Source organism: Cydia amplana, chromosome 13 (assembly GCF_948474715.1).
Source record: "Cydia amplana chromosome 13, ilCydAmpl1.1, whole genome shotgun sequence".
NCBI classification, from domain to species: domain Eukaryota; kingdom Metazoa; phylum Arthropoda; class Insecta; order Lepidoptera; family Tortricidae; genus Cydia; species Cydia amplana.
In genome coordinates this window covers 2,406,798-2,430,886 of record NC_086081.1, presented here as the reverse complement: position 1 = coordinate 2,430,886, position 24,089 = coordinate 2,406,798, and the positions used below count along the sequence as shown (strand labels likewise).

Below are 24,089 nucleotides of genomic sequence, written 5' to 3'. Positions count from 1 at the left end.
TACTTAGTTTCAAAATACATCTTAGTGTTATTTTTATGAGTTATATAACCCTGATTATTTTTTAATATCTTAACGTTCGGTGACATATCTTCTATGACCTTGTAAGGTCCATTATAAATGGAGTCTAATTTATCGCCTACTTGATTTTTTAAAAGTATTAAGTCTCCTGGTTTATATTGTACAGAATTCATTTTCTTATCATACATTAATTTTCTATTTACTTTACTAGACATTAAATTATTTCTAGCTTCTGACTGAGCTCTTTGTAACCTATACTTAAATTCTTTAGTATAACTATCATAATTATAGAGAGGGTCGACAGAAGAAATTAAATTATTCGGTAAACGACAGTGTTTGCCGAAAACTAATTCGAATGGCGTATATTGCGTCTCGGTATGTACGGTGGTATTATACGAAAAACACCAATAGCTTAACCAGGTACTCCAGTCTGTGCGGTTATTACTACATTGTATCCTAAGGTAAGCTCCTAGGTTCTTGTGCGTGTTCTCGAGTGCTCCTATAGTTTCGTGGTGGTAAGCAGTCGAGTGTAGTTTATTGATACCTAATAATCTACAAATATCGCTAAATACACTGGACATAAATTCGGTACCTTGATCCGTTATGATGTCGCTTGGTACGCCATATCTTAAAATAAAATTATTTACAAATGCTTTGCTTACAGACTCGGTGTCTTTCCTCTCTAAAGGGTATGCTTCGACGAACTTAGTCAGTTCACACTGAATTGTTAATACGTACTTATAGTTATAATTATCTACTTCTAAAGGTCCTAGAATATCTAAAGAAACTCTTTCAAAGGATGAACTTGGTGTTGTAGTTATCATCATTGGTTCCTTAGTGTATTTATTAGTGTGTTTGTTATGTTGACAATGTGCACATTTCTTTACGTATTCGTATACATCGTGGCTCATTCTTGGCCAGAAGTAATGACGTCTTATATTGTTTAACATTCTATTAACCCCCGCGTGGCCACTCGTGGGTAATAGATGGAAATCGTTCAAAATAACTCTTATTTCCTCTTTATCGTATACTTTCGTAACACCTTTTGTTACAAGGATCCTAGGAATATCACATTTGTAGCTAGCTAAAAAATCATTTATTTCTTGCGCATTTCGTTTATCTTTTATTATTATAACTTCATTTATGCATTGCTTCTTGCAAAATTCTTCTAATTCCCTCGCTAACACGCCTACGGTAGATAACGATCGGGATGTTAGATATATGCATGATTTGCTTGGTACGTACACAAAATTTCCTTTACTACTCATTATTTTATTTTGACATGTCTTACTTAACTTATAATTGGAACTTAATATGAGTTCGATACAATTTTTTGGTGCTTTGATGATTTCCACAACTCTAGGTTGATCAAGCCTATCGTTTGCGGGTACATCTGTCGCTAGGTTACCTTGATCGCAAGTTTGTTGCGCGCGCTGTTTCCGTGATTGGGCTCTGGTCATGACTGATACAACGTTTGTTCTAATATTTTTTAAATCTTCACTATTCATCGGTAAGCGACTCAATGCGTCTGCAGCTGCATTGTTTCGCCCCGGAATGTACTCAATATCAAAATTAAATTCTTCTAAATACAACCTAAATTTGGTTAATCTACTCGAAGGATCAGTCATTCCAAAAAGATAGATCAATGGTTTATGGTCGGTGACAATTTTAAACTTTTTCCCGAAGAGATAGGGTCTAAAATGTCTTGTCGACCAAACTATGGCAAGTAATTCCAAATCTATGATTGGGTATCGCGTTTCGGCTGGCTTAAGATTTCGACTTGCGTACGCGACTACCTTCCCGCTAGCATTCGATAATACTGCCCCTAATCCTATTTTTGATGCATCTGTATGTAACGTAAATGTGTTATTTTCCGAAAAATCTGGATAATCTAAGACTTGTGGACTAGTAAGAATATTTTTTAATTTTAAAAATGCTGCTTCACACTGTGTAGACCAATTAAAAACTGCGTTTTTCTTGGAAAGTTGATTTAAGGGATAAGCTATGTTCGCGAAATTTGGAATAAACCGTCTATAGTAATTGGCAAATGCTACGAATCTTTTGACCTCGTCTGTATTCGTTGGTCTTGGGTATTTGGTTAATGCATCTATTTTCGCTGGGTCGGGCTCTACTCCTTTTGAAGTTATTTTGTGTCCTAAATACATTATCTCTTTACGTAAAAATTGGCATTTTAATGGATTTAGTTTAAGATTCGCGCTCCTCAAACGTTCTAAAACTTGAGTAAGGTTATGGTTATGTGACGTCATGGATTTTCCTATGACAATACAATCGTCTAAGTATATAAAACATTGTTTGTAATTTAATCCGGACATGGCTATGGTCATAAGCCTTGAGAAAACACTACCGCTTGTTCGGAGCCCCATGGGACATCTCTTCATTGAATACATTTTATCGGTCGTAAACGCGGTGTATTTCCGAGATTCCTTGTCTAAAGCTAGTTGGTAATAACCTTGGGAAAGATCGAGCTTTGAAAAATATATGCTACCTGCTAGGGAATCTAATATTTCTGTTATGTTGGGCAATGGGAATTTATCATCCTGTATTTTATTATTTAGTTGCCTATAGTCGACAACCAATCTCCATTTCTTTTCTCCTAACTTATCACTCTTTTTGGGAACAAGCAAAACTGGACTGGACCACTCGGAAGTAGTCTCTTCAATTATGTCGTTGTCTAGCATATCTTGGATCTGAGTTTGGAGTTCTTTGCGTAAGGCATGTGGTATCCTGTAAGGTTTTACGTATACTGGGCTGGCATTTTCTTTTAAGTTAATTTTGTGCTCCAGCAAGTTTGTTGTAGTAAGCTTGTCGCCTGGCAGATGGAAAACATCTGCGTATTTTGCGCAAATTTGTTCTATACTTAACTGTTCCTCTGTGTTTAAATAAGTGTGTAAATTTAAAAGATCTAATAAGGTTTTTACTCTATTGACGCTAATTTTCCTTGAGTCAAAATTGCAAATATCAAAATTACATAATCTGTTTACTTTTAACTTTGATAAATCTAAAGTAACTGGCTTATCAGTCGTATTCAATATCCGTACGGGTATTTGACCTTTGTCTGGTCTTGAAATAACACCTGCTACAAAAACGCCTTCTTGCATTTCCTCGGCTAGTACTACGCAATCATCGTCTAGTTGTGACGTAATATGAGTCATAACTTCGCATCGCGGAGGTATATTATGGACATACGTATTCTTTGAATGTACTTGCATAGGTATCGATACGGACTGACCTCGGTCCTCTAAAATTAATGCATTGCGTTTATAACTTATGTCTGCATCATAACGTTTGAAAAATTCTTCTCCTAAAATTGCTTGGGCTGAGCATTGCAAATTCTTAAAAACATGAAACTTTTCTTCGCAAATGAATCCGTTAAAGTCTAATTCTAAATATATATATCCCTCTGAAGTTAAATCTCCACATACTCCATTAATGGTAATGCTATATCCTTGTATTTGTTTAAAAAGTTCGGGTTTGTTTTGTAAATATTCGTATCTAATAGCACACAGGGCTGCTCCGCTGTCGGCCAGGAGCTTTAACTTATATCCATTACCTACACTACAAGTTACTGTGCTATAATTATCTTTATTATAACTAAATATTGCGCTATTCATATTAGTCACGAAAAAACTGCCTGATAGGTTTTTCATCATCGTGTGACGGTTGTATGTGCTGCGCACGCGTATTCGGGCGAGCAGGCGCGCGCGCAGGTCGGCGAACTGTAGCTGCACTGTCAGCGAAATTGTCAGGTCGTTTAACTCTATTTGTCGGGACGTGTTGCGAAATACCTACGCTACGGTTATTGCTAGAATAATATCGTGTCCCGAATGTATTTCTTTGCATGTTAAAAGGTTGACCCCTATTATAACGTGCGGAGTGGGCGTTCCGGTTCCCGTAATTATTACGATAATGGTTGCGCCCGTAATGTAGGACCTGCTCCTGCTGTGGTGATGAGCTGTGCTCGTCGATGGCCGTCCTGATCGCTTCGGGCAGTGACGTAAATTGCCTAGATGATATTATGGTACTTAACTTGGGATCTGCTAAACCGTCTGCAAAACGCTTAATGGCTGATTTCTCGTTCAGTGGACGAAGTATATCGTACCTGCTATCGTTACCGTCGGCCTGGGATATGGTCAGATTGACAAAAAGATCCTCGATCTCGGCTCCGAATGCCTCTATAGTTCTCCTACCTTGCCTAGCTCTGTACAGTTGAGCCTGAATCGATACGGACGATTTTTTAGGTAGTAAGAATGTACGCATATCCGCGATAAGTAATTCTACGCTAGTATATGACGTCTTTAATCTGAGCTTAGCGCTAGACGAGAGTCTTGTTTTCAGGACGAACTCTATTAAAACCTGTTGAGTTTCGCTATTAATAATGGAACTGTACATTATAATGCCGTCTATCAACTGCTTAGTGGTATCCTCCTGCCCCGTCATGACGGGCAACAAGGCGATGGCCGTCTTGACATCAAAACTGGGCTTAGCCATTTTTACCTCTGTTTGAGATTCCGTATCGAAAAATTGTAATGCTATTTTTATCCTACTGTAAGTCTCGATAATATCGTTTATATGCTTATTAGCTAACTCTATTTCCGAAGGCACAAAGTTTGCCTTTTGCTCCTGTAACTGAGACACAATATCCGCCGCACGGTTATGCAGTTCGTTCGATTCGTCTAATTTCTTCCTACCTATTTCTTTCCGTCGCCTCTCTGGACCTAACTTTACAATATCTTCTCTTAATTTATTTAATCTGTCGCGTATGGACTGTAATTCGGCTAGCATAATAAATTCGCGGCTACAATTAATTACATACAATGGCTAAAATTAGGATGTCTATCATTCGCTAAATATCGTGACGAAATAATAAAACATAATAATAAAGTTATATCTAACTTACATTAGTAGCGGGCAATGTACTCCCGTAAGTAGGTTATGTCGATGCTGCATTCCGCGCTGGCACGGGCGGGCGGTCGCGTGACGCTGCTGGCGAGCTGGCACCTCCATGTGGCACTCGCTGACGCTGCATGTGGCTGCCTCTGCTCCGACGACGATGACGGGCCGGGCTAACCCTGGACTCCCTCGAGCATGGGCCGGGATAACCCTGGACACCTCTTGATGTGGGCCGGGATAACCCTGGACACCTCTTGATGTGGGCCGGGATAACCCTGGACACCGCTCTTCTTTCTTCCTTCTTCGTCTCTTCTTAATTTGAGTTTTGTTTCTTGGTCATCGTTTTCTTTCTTCTCTTTCGTTTTCAAAATGCGTGGGAGGGTTCTGTTCTAATAGGAAGGTTCTTTCTTGAAAATGCGCAGGAAGTTTCTTTCTTGAAAAATAGGTTCTTCAACTTGAATCTTCATTAGGGTGATCTTCTTGCCTTGACTTCTATCTTCATTCTCGTATGCGGTGCGCCGTGGTATTCTTCACTTTCCTGGTTCTCTTCTGGTATGGGTCGCCATGAGATGACTTGGTAGTCGGAGGGTCGAAATGGAGTTTAAGTAAAACCAAACATTACCGAAGTTGTGTTGTATTCTCGGTATCCAAGTATAGAGAGGGAGTAAATCTAAACATAACACATATTTATAGGCTATTATTGCTTACATGCTATTTATACAATTACGTGCGTCGCATATTTATGTCGCAGGCAGTAACGTATAGTTACTGTTAATATGTTGACTTGGGCATATAGTACAGTAGATATAAATGAATACGTAACCAATGTCACACAATACACTTATTTGTTTACACAAAAATACGCGCGCGCACTTGTAACTATAAACGAACTTACTACGTAATGACATGATAAAACTTAAAACTCGTTACGATCCTAGAAATGTGTCCGCGCGAACGTTCACTACCTGCAAAACTCAAAATATAGGTATAGTTCCGCCGGCCGAATATCTGGCGGCCGGATACCGGATATTCGGCCAGTGTCCAGGCCGGATATCCGGTATCCGGCCAAACTACTATCCGTTGCATCTCTAAAATAAATAAATATTCTTACACAGATTGACTAAGTCCCACAGTAAGCTCAAGAGGCTTGTGTTGTGGGTACTCAGACAACGATATTATCAATATAATATTTAAAACCTTCGCGTTTTGAACACATATTAACTCACATTTATAGACGGGTAAATAAAGGTAATTGAATAAATTTCGCGTTAGACCCGTCTCTAAATGTGAGTTAACGATATTATCGTCAGGTGACAGGCGAAAGTCACTAAGTACCACCACAAGTTCATAGCCATAGTGAACCATATTAGTACGAAAAGAAGGTTGATTTTTGTTTAAATATTTTATAGTAATTAGCACTGACTTAATATAAAATAAATAGACACACAAAGCAGAACAAAAACGTCAAGAAATGTGGATCTCAATGACGTTTCGCACCATTTGCATTGATGATAAAAACGCTTACGTAAATTTTGAGTCAAGATAAATGTTTCGTACAGAAAAGAGCTTAATGTCGTAAGCATTAAGTGTCAAATTTGCATACATAAGTACCAACACTGTTAAAAAATTTAGTCCGATGGCACTAAACGTAACGTATTTACGTCAAGCAACGTCAAACGAGAATAATGAACGAATGGAGTCACTTTGGTACACTTGAATAGGTATTACTGTACAGAAAAACCAATTGAAGTAATAAATAAAACAAATTTAATTTAATCGGGAGTTTAAATAAAATTAATTCGTGGTTCAAATTCAAACAAATTAAATTTTTAGTAAGTAAGTATACGTCTTTAAATACTAATTTCCTTGAAATAAATTCAACTTATTAAATAAAATAACTGTGTATTTTAGATCTACATTTACTCATCGCACGGGTGCACATGCATTTAGGTACTGATTGGATTTTTTTTATAAAGTCCATACTTTATTAAAAAAATCGGGTTGTTCCCACTAGTTACCACCAAGTTGATATCAGTGGTAACTACTAGGATTTTTTTCCCACCTTTTACCACTGGTAATTACTGGGAAAAATAATTCCCACTATTAGTTACCACCAAAGCGAGTTGGTGGAAATAACCCAAAAAAATCCTGTGGTTGTCACTGTGTTCAGACAGCTTTAGCATTTACAGTTAGTCGATATAAGCCCTTATTGGTTGTCGGAAACAGGGAAATGGGCCGATCACACAAGTGCCGTTTTGCTTTGTTTAAAACTGCATCACCCCTATCTCTTGCTATAATTAAATAGCAGTCCACTTTGCACGTCGCATAGGTTTTCTTGGAAATCTTGAATTTAAACATAATATTATTCCTTACGAATTCCATATAAAAATAAAAATAAATATTGACCTCACATCGACTCATTAGATTTTTGTTCCTTGACATCCCTTCTTTGGTACTAACAAATTAATTTATTCAAAACCATAAAATTACCACCAAATTACATAAATTATGTAATGCTATCCAAAGAACTAACCGAAAGAAATACATTCCATCCTTTTTCCTTGTTTTATCATTGTTATTTTTACATATTTTAACGGCACATTTCGTAATTGTTGACAACTTCACATTTGAGCGTTTCAAACAAGACTAAACGAAAAAGTAACGCGTGATCTGTTTCAACGTTACTTTTGTGGGGCCATTTTTTGCGGCTGATTGGGTATCCAGTTCTTTATTCTATATCAATGGTAATTAGTGACTTTTGCTTGTCACCTGACGTTATATAATAATACAAATACATAAATACATAGAAAACACCCAAGACACGGAACAAATATCTGTGCTCATCACACAAATAAATGCCCTTACCGGGATTCGAACCCAGGACCGCGGCTTCACAGGCAGTGTCCCTACCCACTAGGTACAACCTCAAACAGATTGTAACCTTGTTATTAGTAGCAGTAGGGTTTGTTTTCCCTATATTTTTTGCATTGAATATTGAAATTACCCAATCCATAAAGTCCGAGTCGCGAAAAGAAAGCGATGGCCTGGCTGTGGTCCTCGGTTAAATAGTTTGAAAACCCCTGGAATAAATATTAGACAACCTAGGAAGATGACAAAAATGGAATTATATTAATAAAACTTACCACCACTCTCCTCTGGGCCTTCCGAAATGGCCTCGACCTCACGTTGCTGGCAGTATGTGCCTCTAAACTCGAGGCCTCGCAGTTGAAACGAGACCAATCCGTTGCCCATCTCCACTATATGGACGAGGCAGTTCAGGTAGTCTGATGCTAACACTGTATTAAAAGTAATTTTTATTAAAAAAAAATATCATTTATTTCAGGCTTTTCACCCATAAAACACAAGAGACAAATCACACAATACATACACAAATACTTAAACGACACAATAACAAACTATATAGATACTAACAGTTTATAGTTTGTCAAAGGACTGTCTCATTTCAAACATAGACAGAGAAAATCATACTATGTTTGCCTTACACTAGTACTAGCACCCAAAAGCAAAGGATGAGTATACTTTTTTTTTGTATTATTTACTAATTGGTTTGACCAACTATAAATACATACACAGCGTTAATTTTCTAAAAAAGTATAGTAAATTTCAAGCTTAAATTAGGTGCGTCAAACGTTACGTTTAACGACGAAATAAGGCACTTATTTCAACTCATAGAACCTCTTTCTTTGCAATTACGTTACAGAACAAATTATTACTTTGATTTGTGTTTTTAACAGTCTTACTGCTATATAAATTATAAAGTGAAAAAGTTGTCATAAATTAAAGAAAAAGTGACCATAGCTTCTAATGCCCAGGGCTGATGGGAATTAATATGTTTGACAGAAATTTTCTTATTAACATTATGTTTAGTTTGTTATTAATTACACTTGTTTGATTAAAATCGACAAAGCAACAAGATACTACGACTTACCGAAACAATCTCCTTGTTGGACCTGCCCCCATCTGCCAAGCATGAGATCCCCGCACAGGTAGTGTTGCAACGAGCGAGTTAAGTGTTCGTAGAATATCGAGTTGAGATTGTTGTCATCTGAAAAAAAAAATCCCATAAGTGTACCGCGAACAAAGTTTTGTACGGAACTTTAATAAAAAGATAAGCTTATTAAAGGTACATATGATTTTGATATTATATTTGGTGGATAGTAAAGTACTAGGGCCTAAACTAGTTACAAATTGTATAGTAGTGTTTTTTAACTTAACTTCATGAGTCAATAACATTAAAAAATGTCTACATATCTTACTCTCTAGCTTTTGTAATCTGTAACTATAATTTTTTTTTTACTCGCTCGCGATATTTTTAATCTTACAGAGGAAAGAACTCCTATTTTTTGCAGCGGATTATTTATTCATTTATTAAACTTTAATGCACAATTTTACAAAAAAAGTACAAATCGGACTTAACGCCTTAAGGCTTAAGGCATCGATCCTCTACCATCGATCAATTCTTGACGCAATCGAAATAGATTTAGAAGACATAAAAAATAGCTCACCAGCCCCCAGATTCCGTTCCAACTGCGACGATAGCCTCGTGTTACTCTGGTCTACTCTTTTGGTGTTGTAGTCGCGCTCCCAAAACTTCACGGGCCGCACGTACGATGTCATGAATATTGCACTACCTGCAAATGATCGTGAGTACAGGAGTCCGTCTCTTGTAATGCAAGTGGAAGTCCCTTTCTAACAAAAGCAGTCAAAAAGTGACATCCGCTTGTATTACAAGTTACAAGCTTTTGAGAAACGGGCCCCTGATGTAGTGCATAATTGTTTTTCAACTTATTCTCTCGGAAACGTTGGTATTTGTCATGCTACTTCAGTCAACCTCAGTACTTTTTGTACCGAGACTGGCTGAAATAGGAAGGCAAGTTCGTACGTTTCCGCAAAAAAACGATGGAAAAAAAAACCGGCCAAGTGCGAGTCGGACTCGCGCACGGAGGGTTCCGCACCATCAACAAAAAACAATCAAAAAACGGTCACCCATCCAAGTACTGACCCCGCCCGACGTTGCTTAACTTCGGTCAAAAATCACGTTTGTTGTATGGGAGCCCCACTGAAATCTTTATTTTATTCTGTTTTTAGTATTTGTTGTTATAGCGGCAACAGAAATACATCATCTGTGAAAATTTCAACTGTCTAGCTATCACGGTTCGTGAGATACAGCCTGGTGACAGACGGACGGACGGACGGACGGACGGACGGATGGACGGACAGCGGAGTCTTAGTAATAGGGTCCCGTTTTTACCCTTTGGGTACGGAACCCTAAAAAAAAAACAACGGGTTGCACGCCGGGAGTGCCGGCAGAAGTGAAAACTCAATGACATTGTAACAGTGTTTCGATCAGGTCACGTGTCCGTCTTACGAATTCTCAATCTGTCGAATCTGTCGGTCACGTGACCTGTCGCGAGTTTAACATTTTTCCCCCACCTCAAAAAGTGCACAGCGCCGATAAAGAAGTTTTCACTTCAATAATTATGCACTACATCAGTAATTTATTTGTCAAGTAAGAAACCTGCCTTGAGCATGTCGGACCACGCTCAGTCAACGGTCTTAAAAGGTGTTTTTTTTTGACAAAACAAGCAAAAGGGAATATTTTAGTAGTATTTAGCTGCCCCCCCGACCTCAAATTTTACATACAATGCATGCGCCTCTGTGGCCTCTGCTCCCCCCCCCCAGGCCTATGAATTCGCCACCCCCTAGTTCACTGGCTGGCTACGCCCTTGGTTCATTTTGTACTGGAAACGGGACGCCCGGCACCGAAAGTGTTAAAATGGTCTTTCGCTTTGCGTAGCAGGAAGGCTTCTTGACTTAAAGTCAAAATATACTTTATTCATGTAGGCCTAGCAACAAGCACTTATGAATCGTAACATACTTATAAATTATCTTAAGCTAATTATCAGAGCAATTTATTGATGTTATTATTCCATAAGAATATTGGATTATTAATATTATTATACAAATCAAATTTAACACAAATTAAATTAAATTAAGAATTTCATAAAAGGATCGTCAAACATGAAAAAAAAAATTGTATAAAAAATACTAGTCTAGAATGCTTCTAGAATAAAATCTAAATGTCAAATAAATAAATAAAAACACAAAAGAAGTATGTACATCGGAATATCAATTTCCTCATCATTAATCAAATATACCTAAAAAAATAATCATTTCGAATAACAACCAATCCCACGTTGTTAAATCATTCATGTAGTCTTGTGTGGTATAAATAAATAAATAAATATTATAGGACATTATTACACAGATTGACTAAGCCCCACGGTAAGCTCAAGAAAGCTTGTGTTGTGGGTACTTAGACAACGATATATTGTATAATAAACAAATACTTATATACATAGAAAACAACCATGACTCAGGAACAAATATCTGTGCTCATCACACAAATAAATGCCCTTACTGGGATTCGAACCCAGGACCGCGGCTTCACAGGCAGGGTCATTACCCACTAGGCCAGACCGGTCGTCAAATACACGGGTATAACTTACCCAAAGCGGGAGTGAGAGGGGACGATAATAGCGCCGAGACAGCACACTGCAGAAACAACATGGCGGAATGCGGCACGCTGAACGGCTGGGCGAACGCGTGGAAAGCGCTGCCCCAGGTTATCTGCCAGGGCGCGATATAGGTCACTACAAACTGAATCTGTAATTAATGAAAATAATTTATTATCTGATCTTTAAACCTAAATCATAATAAATAACTAGTCTGCGCGGAAAGAGAAGAGTCGTGGAACGTATGGAGCCCAATACAGAAAGGCTACTAGAAATAGTTACTTAGAAGTTAAGAAAAATAGGAAATATTTATATGTACAAAAATAAAAAAAATTGTTAAGTACCTATGCCACCACTTAGTGTTCTAAAGAGTAGAAGATAGTCATAGTATATTAGTTATTGTTATTATTATGTAAATAATCTTTTTGTTGGTAAGCACTTCCCCACTTACACATTGACCTACAAAAAGTGCATACCTAAGACACAAGTAAATGTTTACTTAGTTTAGATATTGTTATCAAATTTCCATTAGCGACAGAAAATACACATTTGTCCGGTATTTATAGTTCTTAACATGACCTTTGCTTATTTTAAGTTGAATCTATGAATGTACTAGTATTTAAGCATAAATTGGATAATTACCATTGTATCAATCAAATTAGCATAAGTTTTAAATGAATAAATATTATCTTATCTTAATACATTCCACGACTCTTCTCTTTCCGAACAGACTCTAACAGCAATTTTATTTTGGCATCTTTATTATATCATTCAGTTCTAAGGGTGGGTTGCATTATCCTAAGAGTAGAATCAAACATAAGAGAAATAAGTTTTTGGCAAAAAAATAATTTTTGGTACAAGCTTTTATCGCTGACTATACTTTTCTTTTCACAGACAACTAATACTCATCGAGACAATTCTAAAAACCCAAAACTCAATAAGATTGCGTTGTTTTATTAGAGTTCCTATGGCCACCTCCTGTCTACATCATCAGATCAGCTCCATGGTACCATAATATTGCATTGTCACCCGACTTACACACGTATGCAAATTTTCAGCTTCATCGGAAACCGGGAAGTGGGTTAAATTTATTTGCAAGATTTTACATGTACAAACATACATAAAGGTTCCGTCACACAGGCGCGTTTTCCGGGCGGGGCGTGATTTAAACTTTCACGATTTTTACACATTATTAAATTGTACAACGGGTCTTAATCGCGTATCTAAGTTTTAAGATTTACCTCCGACGTTTCGACGTTTGAGTCTTCTCCGAGACCACGGGGACAACGCCGTCCTCGAAACGTCGGAGGTAAATCTTAAAACTTAGATACGCGATTAAGTCCCGTTGTACAATTTAATAAGGCACATTAATGTTTAACACTTACTTTTAGCAGAAACTCGTACACCTTGCTGAATATAATGGCGGTGACGAAGTAATCAACGAGGAACTGTTCCGAGATGTCCTGACTGTTCAGGTCCCACTGGAACAGCAGGTACGCGAACACCAGTACCAGGTACTGCGTCTCCGGTTCAGAGTACGCGTTCCGGAGGCCTGGGGACGAAAAATACTTTTTCTCAAAAATGGACGGCAAAGTCGACGTTGCCGGTTAAAAAATAGGTCGCGAAGTGCGTAGTTTATGGTCATTCAAAAAATTAAAAAGTTAAAAACATTGCAGTCTCGATTTCGGGACTGCAATGTCGCATACAAATTCCATTATTTAACGAGTTCCAAACTTTTTAAAACTTCAAATGGCCATATCAAATGAAGGCATAGGTCCCTTAAACAGCCAAACAGATGATCAGCACTTATTATTATAAAGCCTATAACAGACTATCGCACCGCACCGCGACCTTGGAGCGTCGCACCCATAAGTGAGAACGAGAAACAGATATCTCTTTCTCGCTCTCACTTATGGGTGCGACGCTCCAAGGTCGCGGTGCGGTGCGATAGTCTGTTACAGGCTTAATGTTGGTACCGCGACTGTTTAGGTGTCTCAAATAGGTTGGCGTATTTTCAGCAGAAAAATACACTTCTTATTTTTTTTAAAGGCGGCAAGCTAATTTTTTTAATGGTTGTATTTTTTTCTGTGAAAATTAATGGAAAATTAGAACGTTGCGTCTGTAAGTTCTGTAAAATATTTCTATTTCTTGCACCATTTTTGAGAAAAGCACTATATATGACTCGGCTGGAAGGCTACTTGCTGGCTTCGGATTCAATTAAACGGACTCCCAAGGTCGTCCGTTTAAAACGAATCCTCAGCCTGCAAGTAGCTACTTCCGAACCTCGACAATAATGTACTATTATAAAGTTTTATCTTTTGTGACGTCACATTGTCACTGACACAGCAATACTTGGTTACAAAGTGTAAGATATCTCAATACCTATTTATGTCTCTTGTTCATGATTTTAATTTGCTATATTGATCATTAAAGTATATTATCTCTTTGCCTCAGATACAGGATTATATTCCTAGTTCAGGCGCACGTAACAATGTACGTAATATGTAAAAATTCACGCATAATGTAACATTAGCAATAAGGTTTTCTTAATAAATTATTCTTATTCTTATTCTTATTGTCACATTAGTATGAGGAGTGAGCGGTCTTAAATGGTTCTAAAGGCTTCGTCACACAGGCGCATTATGCGGGCGGCGCGTGAGCGGGGCGCGCCGCATTTACATATAAAATGCTCACGCCCCGCTCACGCCGCGCCCGGAAAACGCGCCTGTGTGACGAAGCCTTTAATAAATGATAAAATTGATAACCCCCCAATGATAAATTGGTCTCCCCCATGACTATTCCCACGTTCTTATTATACCAAAGAGAATTTGAAATAGAGGCGGATTGTCAAAGTTAATGATGTAGCCACAGTAAATTCACTGCCATCTTTTGACAAAAGATTAACACTGTTAGAATGCCATTTGACTTTGACCCTTATTCTTTCACTGATATGTGTTAATTTGTTAAATATTGAAATTAACGCCATCTACCCGAGAGTAGGCCAAAGGTATGGTCTTTTTGAGCGATGGCGTCATAACCTTTGGCCTACACTCGGGTAGATGGCGTTATTTTAAATATTTAACAAATTAACACAGTATATCAGTGAAAGAATAAGGGTCAAATTCAAATGGCGTTCTAACAGTTTTAATCTTTTGTCAAAAGATGGCAGTGAATGTACTAGGGCTACACTATTTACCATGACAGTAACTCTCTATTCACTCTATTCTCTTTGATTATACTCACACTTGAGCGCGGCCACGCACACAAACAGCGCCGCCAGCGCGTCTCCGTATTTAGCGGCTATTAGCGGCGCGTCTTGTGTCGTAGCGGCCACCACCACGCCCGGATACAGAACGTTGCGCTCCAGAAAACAGAGGTACACGAATATATACACTATTAAACTATTATACTCACACTTGAGCGCGGCCACGCACACAAACAGCGCCGCCAGCGCGTCTCCATATTTAGCAGCTATTAGCGGCGCGTCTTGTGTCGTAGCGGCCACCACCACGCCCGGATACAGAACGTTGCGCTCCAGAAAACAGAGGTACACGAATATATACACTATTAAACTATTATACTCACACTTGAGCGCGGCCACGCACACAAACAGCGCCGCCAGCGCGTCTCCATATTTAGCAGCTATTAGCGGCACGTCTTGTGTTGTAGCGGCCACCACCACGCCCGGATACAGAACGTTGCGCTCCAGAAAACAGAGGTACACGAATATATACACTATTAAACTATTATACTCACACTTGAGCGCGGCCACGCACACAAACAGCGCCGCCAGCGCGTCTCCATATTTAGCAGCTATTAGCGGCACGTCTTGTGTTGTAGCGGCCACCACCACGCCCGGATACAGAACGTTGCGCTCCAGAAAACAGAGGTACACGAATATATACACTATTAAACTATTATACTCACACTTGAGCGCGGCCACGCACACAAACAGCGCCGCCAGCGCGTCTCCGTATTTAGCGGCTATTAGCGGCGCGTCTTGTGTCGTAGCGGCCACCACCACGCCCGGATACAGAACGTTGCGCTCCAGAAAACAGAGGTACACGAATATATACACTATTAAACTATTATACTCACACTTGAGCGCGGCCACGCACACAAACAGCGGCGCCAGCGCGTCTCCATATTTAGCAGCTATTAGCGGCACGTCTTGTGTTGTAGCGGCCACCACCACGCCCGGATACAGAACGTTGCGCTCCAGAAAACAGAGGTACACGAATATATACACTATTAAACTATTATACTCACACTTGAGCGCGGCCACGCACACAAACAGCGCCGCCAGCGCGTCTCCGTATTTAGCGGCTATTAGCGGCGCGTCTTGTGTCGTAGCGGCCACCACCACGCCCGGGTAGAGAACATTGCGCTCCGGAAAACAGAGGTACACGAATATATACACTATTATACTCACACTTGAGCGCGGCCACGCACACAAACAGCGCCGCCAGCGCGTCTCCGTATTTAGCGGCTATAGCGGCGCGTCTTGTGTTGTAGCGGCCACCACCACGCCCGGGTAGAGAACATTGCGCTCCAGAAAACAGAGGTACACGAATATATACACTATTATACTCACACTTGAGCGCGGCCACGCACACAAACAGCGCCGCCAGCGCGTCTCCGTATTTAGCGGCTATTAGCGGCGCGTCTTGTGTTGTAGCGGCCACCACCACGCCCGGGTAGAGAACATTGCGCTCCAGAAAACAGAGGTACACGAATATATACACTATTATACTCACACTTGAGCGCGGCCACGCACACAAACAGCGCCGCCAGCGCGTCTCCGTATTTAGCGGCTATTAGCGGCGCGTCTTGTGTTGTAGCGGCCACCACCACGCCCGGGTAGAGAACATTGCGCTCCAGAAAACAGAGGTACACGAATATATACACTATTATACTCACACTTGAGCGCGGCCACGCACACAAACAGCGCCGCCAGCGCGTCTCCGTATTTAGCGACTATTAGCGGCGCGTCTTGTGTCGTAGCGGCCACCACCACGCCCGGGTACAGCACGTTGCGCTCCAGAAAACAGAGGTACACGAATATATACACTATTATACTCACACTTGAGCGCGGCCACGCACACAAACAGCGCCGCCAGCGCGTCTCCGTATTTAGCGGCTATTAGCGGCGCGTCTTGTGTTGTAGCGGCCACCACCACGCCCGGGTAGAGAACATTGCGCTCCAGAAAACAGAGGTACACGAATATATACACTATTATACTCACACTTGAGCGCGGCCACGCACACAAACAGCGCCGCCAGCGCGTCTCCGTATTTAGCGGCTATTAGCGGCGCGTCTTGTGTTGTAGCGGCCACCACCACGCCCGGGTAGAGAACATTGCGCTCCAGAAAACAGAGGTACACGAATATATACACTATTATACTCACACTTGAGCGCGGCCACGCACACAAACAGCGCCGCCAGCGCGTCTCCGTATTTAGCGGCTATTAGCGGCGCGTCTTGTGTTGTAGCGGCCACCACCACGCCCGGGTAGAGAACATTGCGCTCCAGAAAACAGAGGTACACGAATATATACACTATTATACTCACACTTGAGCGCGGCCACGCACACAAACAGCGCCGCCAGCGCGTCTCCGTATTTAGCGGCTATTAGCGGCGCGTCTTGTGTTGTAGCGGCCACCACCACGCCCGGGTAGAGAACATTGCGCTCCAGAAAACAGAGGTACACGAATATATACACTATTATACTCACACTTGAGCGCGGCCACGCACACAAACAGCGCCGCCAGCGCGTCTCCGTATTTAGCGGCTATTAGCGGCGCGTCTTGTGTCGTAGCGGCCACCACCACGCCCGGGTACAGCACGTTGCGCTCCAGAAAACAGAGGTATACGAATATCTGCGGAAGAAGCTTCTGTTATGACATCTACAAAAAAACAACAGATACTTTTTAATCGTTTGAACCCTCCCGAGACCCAGAAGCAGTTTGGTTTTGAACTTGGAACCCTTATTTACTATAAAAAAAAACTCGTATTAAAGTATCCAGGTTGGTTGTACTGCTGAGGATTAAGTGCCAAATTTAAGTTATATACAGAACCTTATATAGATAATAATATTATGGTCGCGTTTAGCACGACTTACCTTTTCGAAATACATAAGTTTCGCCGGTTCAGTGACCTCGAACTGCGCGTGTTCGTGTGGTTTTAACACTGGCCCTGCTAAACAGAGCCAAGGTTGCTGTTTGCGCAGTTGAGGGGTTACGTAGTGTAGGACCCAGCCCACTGCGCAGATTATCCATACCACCTGCGAAATGCCATAAAGTTAGAATAAGCTATAACCTAATTTTCAGTATCTACTATGTACAGTCAGCAGCAGAAGTTGCTAAGCGGACGAGAAGTTCAAAATTACTTCAATCGATCCTAATCTAAAGGCGGGATTCCACCAGTATGCGGCATATTTAGTACAAAAATGCTTGTGCCGCGCACTGGTGGAATCCCGCCTTAACTCTACTTGTATCTCGTATTTGTATAGCAGATTTTCGCTAAAATATGCGCAGTTCTCAAACAAAAGGTAATTAACATATTGCCGTTTGTCAATATTTTAAGTATCTCCGAAATAATTTTAGACATTTAGCTGTCATGTATTTATACATACACAATTTTAAGACATATTGTCTGAAATAACTTAGCTAATATCATGCCCTAATGGCTACTAATGCACACTTAAGAATCGTCCGTATAAAATACGGCACCTTTCGGTTGAAAACGTCTTATTTTTGTAACATAAGACGCTAAATTGAATAAAGATAAAGATAAAAGATAGTTTATTCAAGTAGGCATAATTACAATGCGCTTATGAACGTCAAATAAAGCTAACCGGCTCCAACCCTACACCTCTGCCCCGAGAAGATTTAAATCCCCCCTCAATTGGAGGAGGGTATCCCATTATGGGACCGGCAACAAACTCGGCGGGACACATCTTTTCAAAAATAATTACATCTTATAATTAACATGCATTACGAGAAAATAAGGGAAAAAAAATACAATTTAAATTACTATAGAATTCATGCAATTATACACATAAGGTGTAATAGAAATTTGATTTAGAAAATATACATATGTACATGGAATCATACAAAGTCGTATTCGTAATATAATTTAATTTGCACAAAAAAGGCGATATACTAACCTTGTTCAACTGAAGTTTAGTAAGCGACGTAAACACCGTAGTACAATGCAGGCCAAACACGAACAGGCCCAGAAACGTGCACACAATCACATCGTTCTTCAACCTGGCATTCACCGTTGCCTGCAATTTCTTGGGCAAAGGGTCTTCCATATCCTCATCCACCTTCTCTGGCTCTTTCTGACCTTTATCATCCGTCTCATTCGGTTCCTTCAAAGACGAAGTAGACATAGTATCACCCCTGGGATCCATTTTTAAAGAGCTAACGCTTGATGTCTGCGATCGCTTTTGAGTTTTAGCTATGTTAGTCTCAGAGCTGAAGTTGATTTTAGATGCCGATGAACCTATGGAGTTCTGTTTCGAGATGTTGCTTTCTGAATTGTTTTTCTTGTCGTCTGTCAGTGTGTTTTCAGCTTTTTCCGCTTCCGGTGTAGCTTCCGGCAGAGTCTGTATCACGTATAACTCGGGTGGTAGTAAATGCTTTTTAATTAAATTCCATATTAATGTGTAATCGCTTGCGCTTCTACTTAAGTGATATGCTATAGGTACTAGCAAAGCACAGAAGATGGAAAAGAGTATATTGTGTTTTTGATGCTGCGATTTCTTTCCTTCAACGAGTCCGCTGTAAGCGAAGCCGTATAGGACTCCTATAGCAGCTAAAGATCTTACTACGCAATATACCGCCGCGCTCAAACTGCTGGTAGCGTTACCACCAAATATATGCATGTCGATTTGTTCTAGAAGATACATGAGAAATGTATTTACTTGAGGGAATAATCCTAAGCTGAACGCTAAAGGGAAGAAGAGAAGGAATTTCGCTAGTACTTCTTGGATTACTAGTAAAAAATCTCTCTCGTTCATTTCGAATCCGTATATGGTTAGAGGTTTCTCGTCCAGGCTTCGTTTACTTCTAGAATGTTCTTCAGGCATCTGCTGTAACTGCCCATGTACTAGGCATAGTATTGCCGTACATAAACAGAAGTATACCGGTCGAGAAAACACGACCATTTTGTTGAAACCGTGAACGGGTGACGCCGAATCTGGTTGGACGCTTTTCAATAAAGAATACTGGCTTCCAGCCATAATGAAACAGAACCAGAACGCGTATATATCCCTGTAGAATCCTAGATTTAACACCATTGAGCCTAAAACCGCCACCGAGATCGCTAGTAAGATCGATATGAAAGTCTCTTTGAACGTTAAATTCCTGTCAAACAACGCCATCAATTTCAATCTGTCCATCGTCACTTTCACTTCGAAACACTTCCATAGATTAAACTTGTAGTAGCTCTTTGGTTTCGGCTGATTGGCTTTCTCTATTTCGTCCATGAACTTTGATAATTTACTCCTTATGTTGATTTCTAGGCTCGCATCGCCAATAGACGAAGGCATTAGACTAGGTATATTGTTAGAGACAGTTTCAACGGATTGCTGAGCCTGTTCCCGTTGCGCTCTTTGCTGGCTCATTAGGAAGTTTATATGCATGCTTGGGAAGCCCATTCTAGACTGTCTTTCAGCCTCGATTTGCTCTAATAAGCTATCGGTGGCATACGCCACAGGGGACCGTGGTTGATCCGTGCGCGATCCGGTTCCTCCATCAAAAACATAAAACCTTTTATTCGCATTGTTTGTATTGATCGGAACAACAGCGGAGACATTGTTGTTACTCGACAATAATGGGTTGTTGCTGCCCTGATTAGAAGAGGTTTGGTCGATGCTGTTTTCCCTTTTAGGTTTCGCTATGCTTTCGCTATTCCCCGCTTCTGATTCCAACGATCCGCAGCTACCTTCACCGGTTTCCTGTGAATCTGGAGCTTCTAATGGCTTTACTCTATTACATCTTTCCTCTTTGTCTGGGAGAGGAATGGGTTGAGCCTGAGCCCTTCCCGAACTGTTCTTATCAAACGTATATGACATCCAATTGCCGTATTCATCCATGAAGCAATGTATCGCTCCGTCTGTCGTGTCATCGAAAGACGTCGCGAAATGAACACTGTTGGAAGTGTTAGGGTTATCCGGGTTAGGGGTTTTGTCTTTTTTATCTGTGTTCGGATTGGACGGATTATTTCTTTGTCTGGTAGATCGTTTTATTTTCCGCACTCTGTTCCTGTGGTTTCTGTCCATTAGAGGTCTAAGTCTTTGGCCTTCTTCGGCGTATTGGACTAGCTCAGGAGGGGCATTTTCGGGTAAGCAGCAGGGCATTAAATCTACTCTGGAGTTTAGGAAAGCCGCTAGTAGAGGCATGGAAGTTGGGAGTAGTGTGTTTGTGGATGTTTGTGCGACCTCTTCTATTGATCTTTTCCTGGTTTTGTGTGAGTTTTCCCTTTCACCTCTAATGCTTTGCCTGTGACTTCTCGGTCGTTCCTCTCTCTGAGGTGGCATAACAACCGTATTTGCATTCGTAGCTGCAAACAGACATTCTAGGCCCTGTACTAAAGCAGCCTGAGCTTCCACAGCATCCATAAGCGTTCTATCTTCAGTCTCATTCTCTTTTTTTGAATCTTTTTTCTGATTTTCCTTCTGAGATGAGGCTCTCGAACGCGCCAAGTTTTTAATCTGCTTCGGAATGGCTCCTAAATTTTTTGGGACATTGAACGAGGATTCGCCTAAGGCGTTGGCAAGTTTTTGGCATATAATTTCTTCTGTAGCACAATTTTCGTGACAGACAACCGGACAGGAGGGTGGGGATTCTTCTATAGCCGATTCTTCAAATAACCAATCTATACTATAAACACTTCTCTCATCCGCGCTTTTACTATCAGTGACCTGTGATTCCTCAGTCTCTTGGAAGACTTTTTCATCATCTTTCGCTTTCTCCGGTGGTCTATCAAAATTGGTTTCACTACTACTGCTAGAGTTAGAAATATCATGGTCCCACAGTTTCTTCTCAACTGGCTTATCGTCTTTCTTCTCATTCTCATTGGATTCTAAGCTCGACTTCTCTATTAGCAAGTCTTTAGAACTAGCGCTGGCTTTATCATAATAGTCAGCGGGATATTTACACTCACACGAACCACTCGGTCGATCAACACACTTCGCCTCATCTTGTTTCGTAAGCTTCTTCAGTCTTACAGGTTTAGATTTGGTATGAGCGCACTCTAGATTCTGCTTCGAGTGTCGTTCACAGCAATGTTTCTTGCAATCTTGGTTCTTTGTCCTTACCACTCGGACATCAGTCGCTCTGTCTAGCAAAGGAGATCTTGAACCGTTGTTCTCATAATCAGAATCACTGGATCTCACCACTGGGGATTGCTCCGCGTCCCAATCGAAGCCTCGGAACTGCTTATCGTCTTCGTAATCACTGTAACTTTCACCGCTCGAATCTAAATCAGTCTCTTTCTGTGATGTCTGCATTTCATCAGATATTTCAGCTATGGGGTATACTATTTCGGAACCGTACGTTAAGTAGGGGTAGCTGCCTCTGCCTTCGTCCGGTTCGCTGCGCGGAAACAGATTGAAATGCGGCCCTCTAGTCAAGCATTTGCTTGGCGGCGGTATAACGGCATTCTTAGGGTTTTTCAAGACTTGCCCGCCTATAGTCTCTACGCTATTAGGATGTGGGGATAAATTCGATACACTGGGCGGCGGGCATCCTATCTCTAACGCGGCACTCTTAATCCTCCTAACTCCCGGGCTTATGCCTTTATTTTTATCAGCGTCACCAGCCGGAGCCTCCGCTTTGACCATCATATACTCCCCGAGCTCAACACTCGCGAAAAAACCCGTATCTGTATTATTCGAGTGTCTCCGCATATGTGAAACCAGTTGAGCGGTTGAATTCAGCAACGGCAGCTGTATAGTGGACATGGTCGAGTTCGATTTGCATCTCATGTTCCTGTTTAGTTCTTGAGTAGTTAGTGCTATAGCGGATTTAGTGCAGTTTTCTTCGGGGTAGTTAGTGTATCTTCTCCGGTGTGATCTTTTCTTCGGGGAAGGCGGTCCGACGCTCGGTTCGGAGTTGTCCCTGGAGTCGGAGCTGAGTTGTCGGGCGAATTTGGATTGGTAAGGTTCCCCGATGGCTTCGTTGCCATCGAGGTACAGCCACTCTTTGAAGAAGTCTCTATTGGAGCGGCGATGGGAGCAGTCGTGGTAGCGGCGGGAGACCTTGGCGAAAGGCCCGCCGTCGTGGGGCGGGGCGTCGCGGCCCGAGCGATACACCTCCTCCACGATAAGCTCGTCGATGCGGTTGGCGCGCCGCTTGGCCCGGGGGTCGCGTTTGGGCTGGAAAATTAATAGTATTTTATGCAACCGTTGTTTAAGAGGGGTCAAAAAAGGCGAGTGGCGTGAGTAACAATTTGAGGCGAAGCCGAAAATTGTTAACAAAGACGCCACGAGTATTTTTGACTCAGTTAAACAACGTTGCATACAATACTTTTTCTACGACCAAGCACTTACTTTGAATTCAAGAAGTAGCAAAAATGGAGGGTACGGGCGGGAAAAGAATGAATGAATGAATGAAATTAAAGAAAGACATGTCTATGGTTCACTTATTTGTCAGAGATGACATTTAAAATAAGGTTGGCAACACTGTATTTCATTCAATATTTTTTAAGTGTTACACGAAGTATCGTAAAATCGTCAAAAAGATACTGCGTGTATGCACAAATTCTTTTTTGGGGAATAGACTAAAGACTTGTCTTGACAACTATAAGATAGGGGTTTAAAGGTGTGTGCCCTTTAAATGACAAATAAAAGTACGGAAGTAGAAAAAATATGTTACGCTGTGTCTAGGTTGTCGTATCAATGTCAAAGGCCCAAATTATTGTCACTGTGACAAGGTACGCTGAAATAAAGTTCCTTGAACGTACGCTTTGTAAAGGGTGTCCCAAAAAGCATGCAAGATTTCAATTTGCCGCCATTTTTGTATTTTAGTGCTGGCAACCCTAAAAAAAACTATTTGATAGCTGAATATTTAGGGTTTGTAAAAATCGCGGGTTATACGAAAGATCAACGCGTTTTTGTTATTGAACAATATTTCAAAAGTAATGAAAGTTTGGCGGGTACGGTTCGAAAATTCCGTGCAAAATATGGTCAGAATATTGACTTGACTTCATTAACCGTGAGCGGAGTGGTTGGAAAATTCAGGGAGAGTGGATCAATTCATGATGATCATTCCACTGGTCCCACAACCACTCATGCTTTAAAAGAGCAAATTCGACGCTGCATTGGAGAAATTCAGCCACATCTATGCAAAATGGTCATAGAAAATTTTGACAAAAGAGTGCGTATGTGCCAGCAAAGCCTAGGAGGACATTTGCCTGACGTATTATTCCACAAATAACCCTATTTTATGTATTTCAAGATTTTATATATACAAATATATTATAACGAAAAAAAAAAGTGTTGTTCATCAATTTCAAATCTTGCGTCCTTTTTGGGACACCCTTTATAATGAACGTGTAAGGACTTGGGGCAGCACAGGAGCTGTTTGTTCAGAAAGGTAGATGTTCAGAGGTCA

The 24,089-nt window shown here is 40.8% G+C and overlaps 2 protein-coding genes across 2 annotated transcripts in view; both read right to left on the bottom strand.

The window, feature by feature from the left end:
• LOC134653690 (protein pecanex) overlaps window positions 1–24,089 on the bottom strand; it is a 59,980-nt gene that overhangs the window by 27,036 nt on the left and 8,855 nt on the right. Inside the window, exons 5-12 of the mRNA XM_063509082.1 lie at window positions 18,635–22,852; window positions 17,588–17,749; window positions 17,201–17,345; window positions 12,851–13,017; window positions 11,460–11,616; window positions 9,456–9,581; window positions 8,879–8,995; window positions 8,073–8,225 (exon numbers count right to left, since the gene is read on the bottom strand). Coding sequence (XP_063365152.1) covers window positions 8,073–8,225; window positions 8,879–8,995; window positions 9,456–9,581; window positions 11,460–11,616; window positions 12,851–13,017; window positions 17,201–17,345; window positions 17,588–17,749; window positions 18,635–22,852 — 5,245 coding nt within the window. The remainder of the gene's footprint in view (window positions 1–8,072; window positions 8,226–8,878; window positions 8,996–9,455; window positions 9,582–11,459; window positions 11,617–12,850; window positions 13,018–17,200; window positions 17,346–17,587; window positions 17,750–18,634; window positions 22,853–24,089) is intronic.
• On the bottom strand, window positions 620–4,527 carry LOC134653624 (uncharacterized). Its single transcript, XM_063509019.1, has 4 exons — window positions 3,942–4,527; window positions 3,671–3,766; window positions 2,525–2,848; window positions 620–645 (listed from the first exon to the last, which is right to left on the bottom strand). Exons 1-4 carry the CDS (start codon window positions 4,525–4,527, stop codon window positions 620–622), a joined length of 1,032 nt encoding a protein of 343 aa, XP_063365089.1.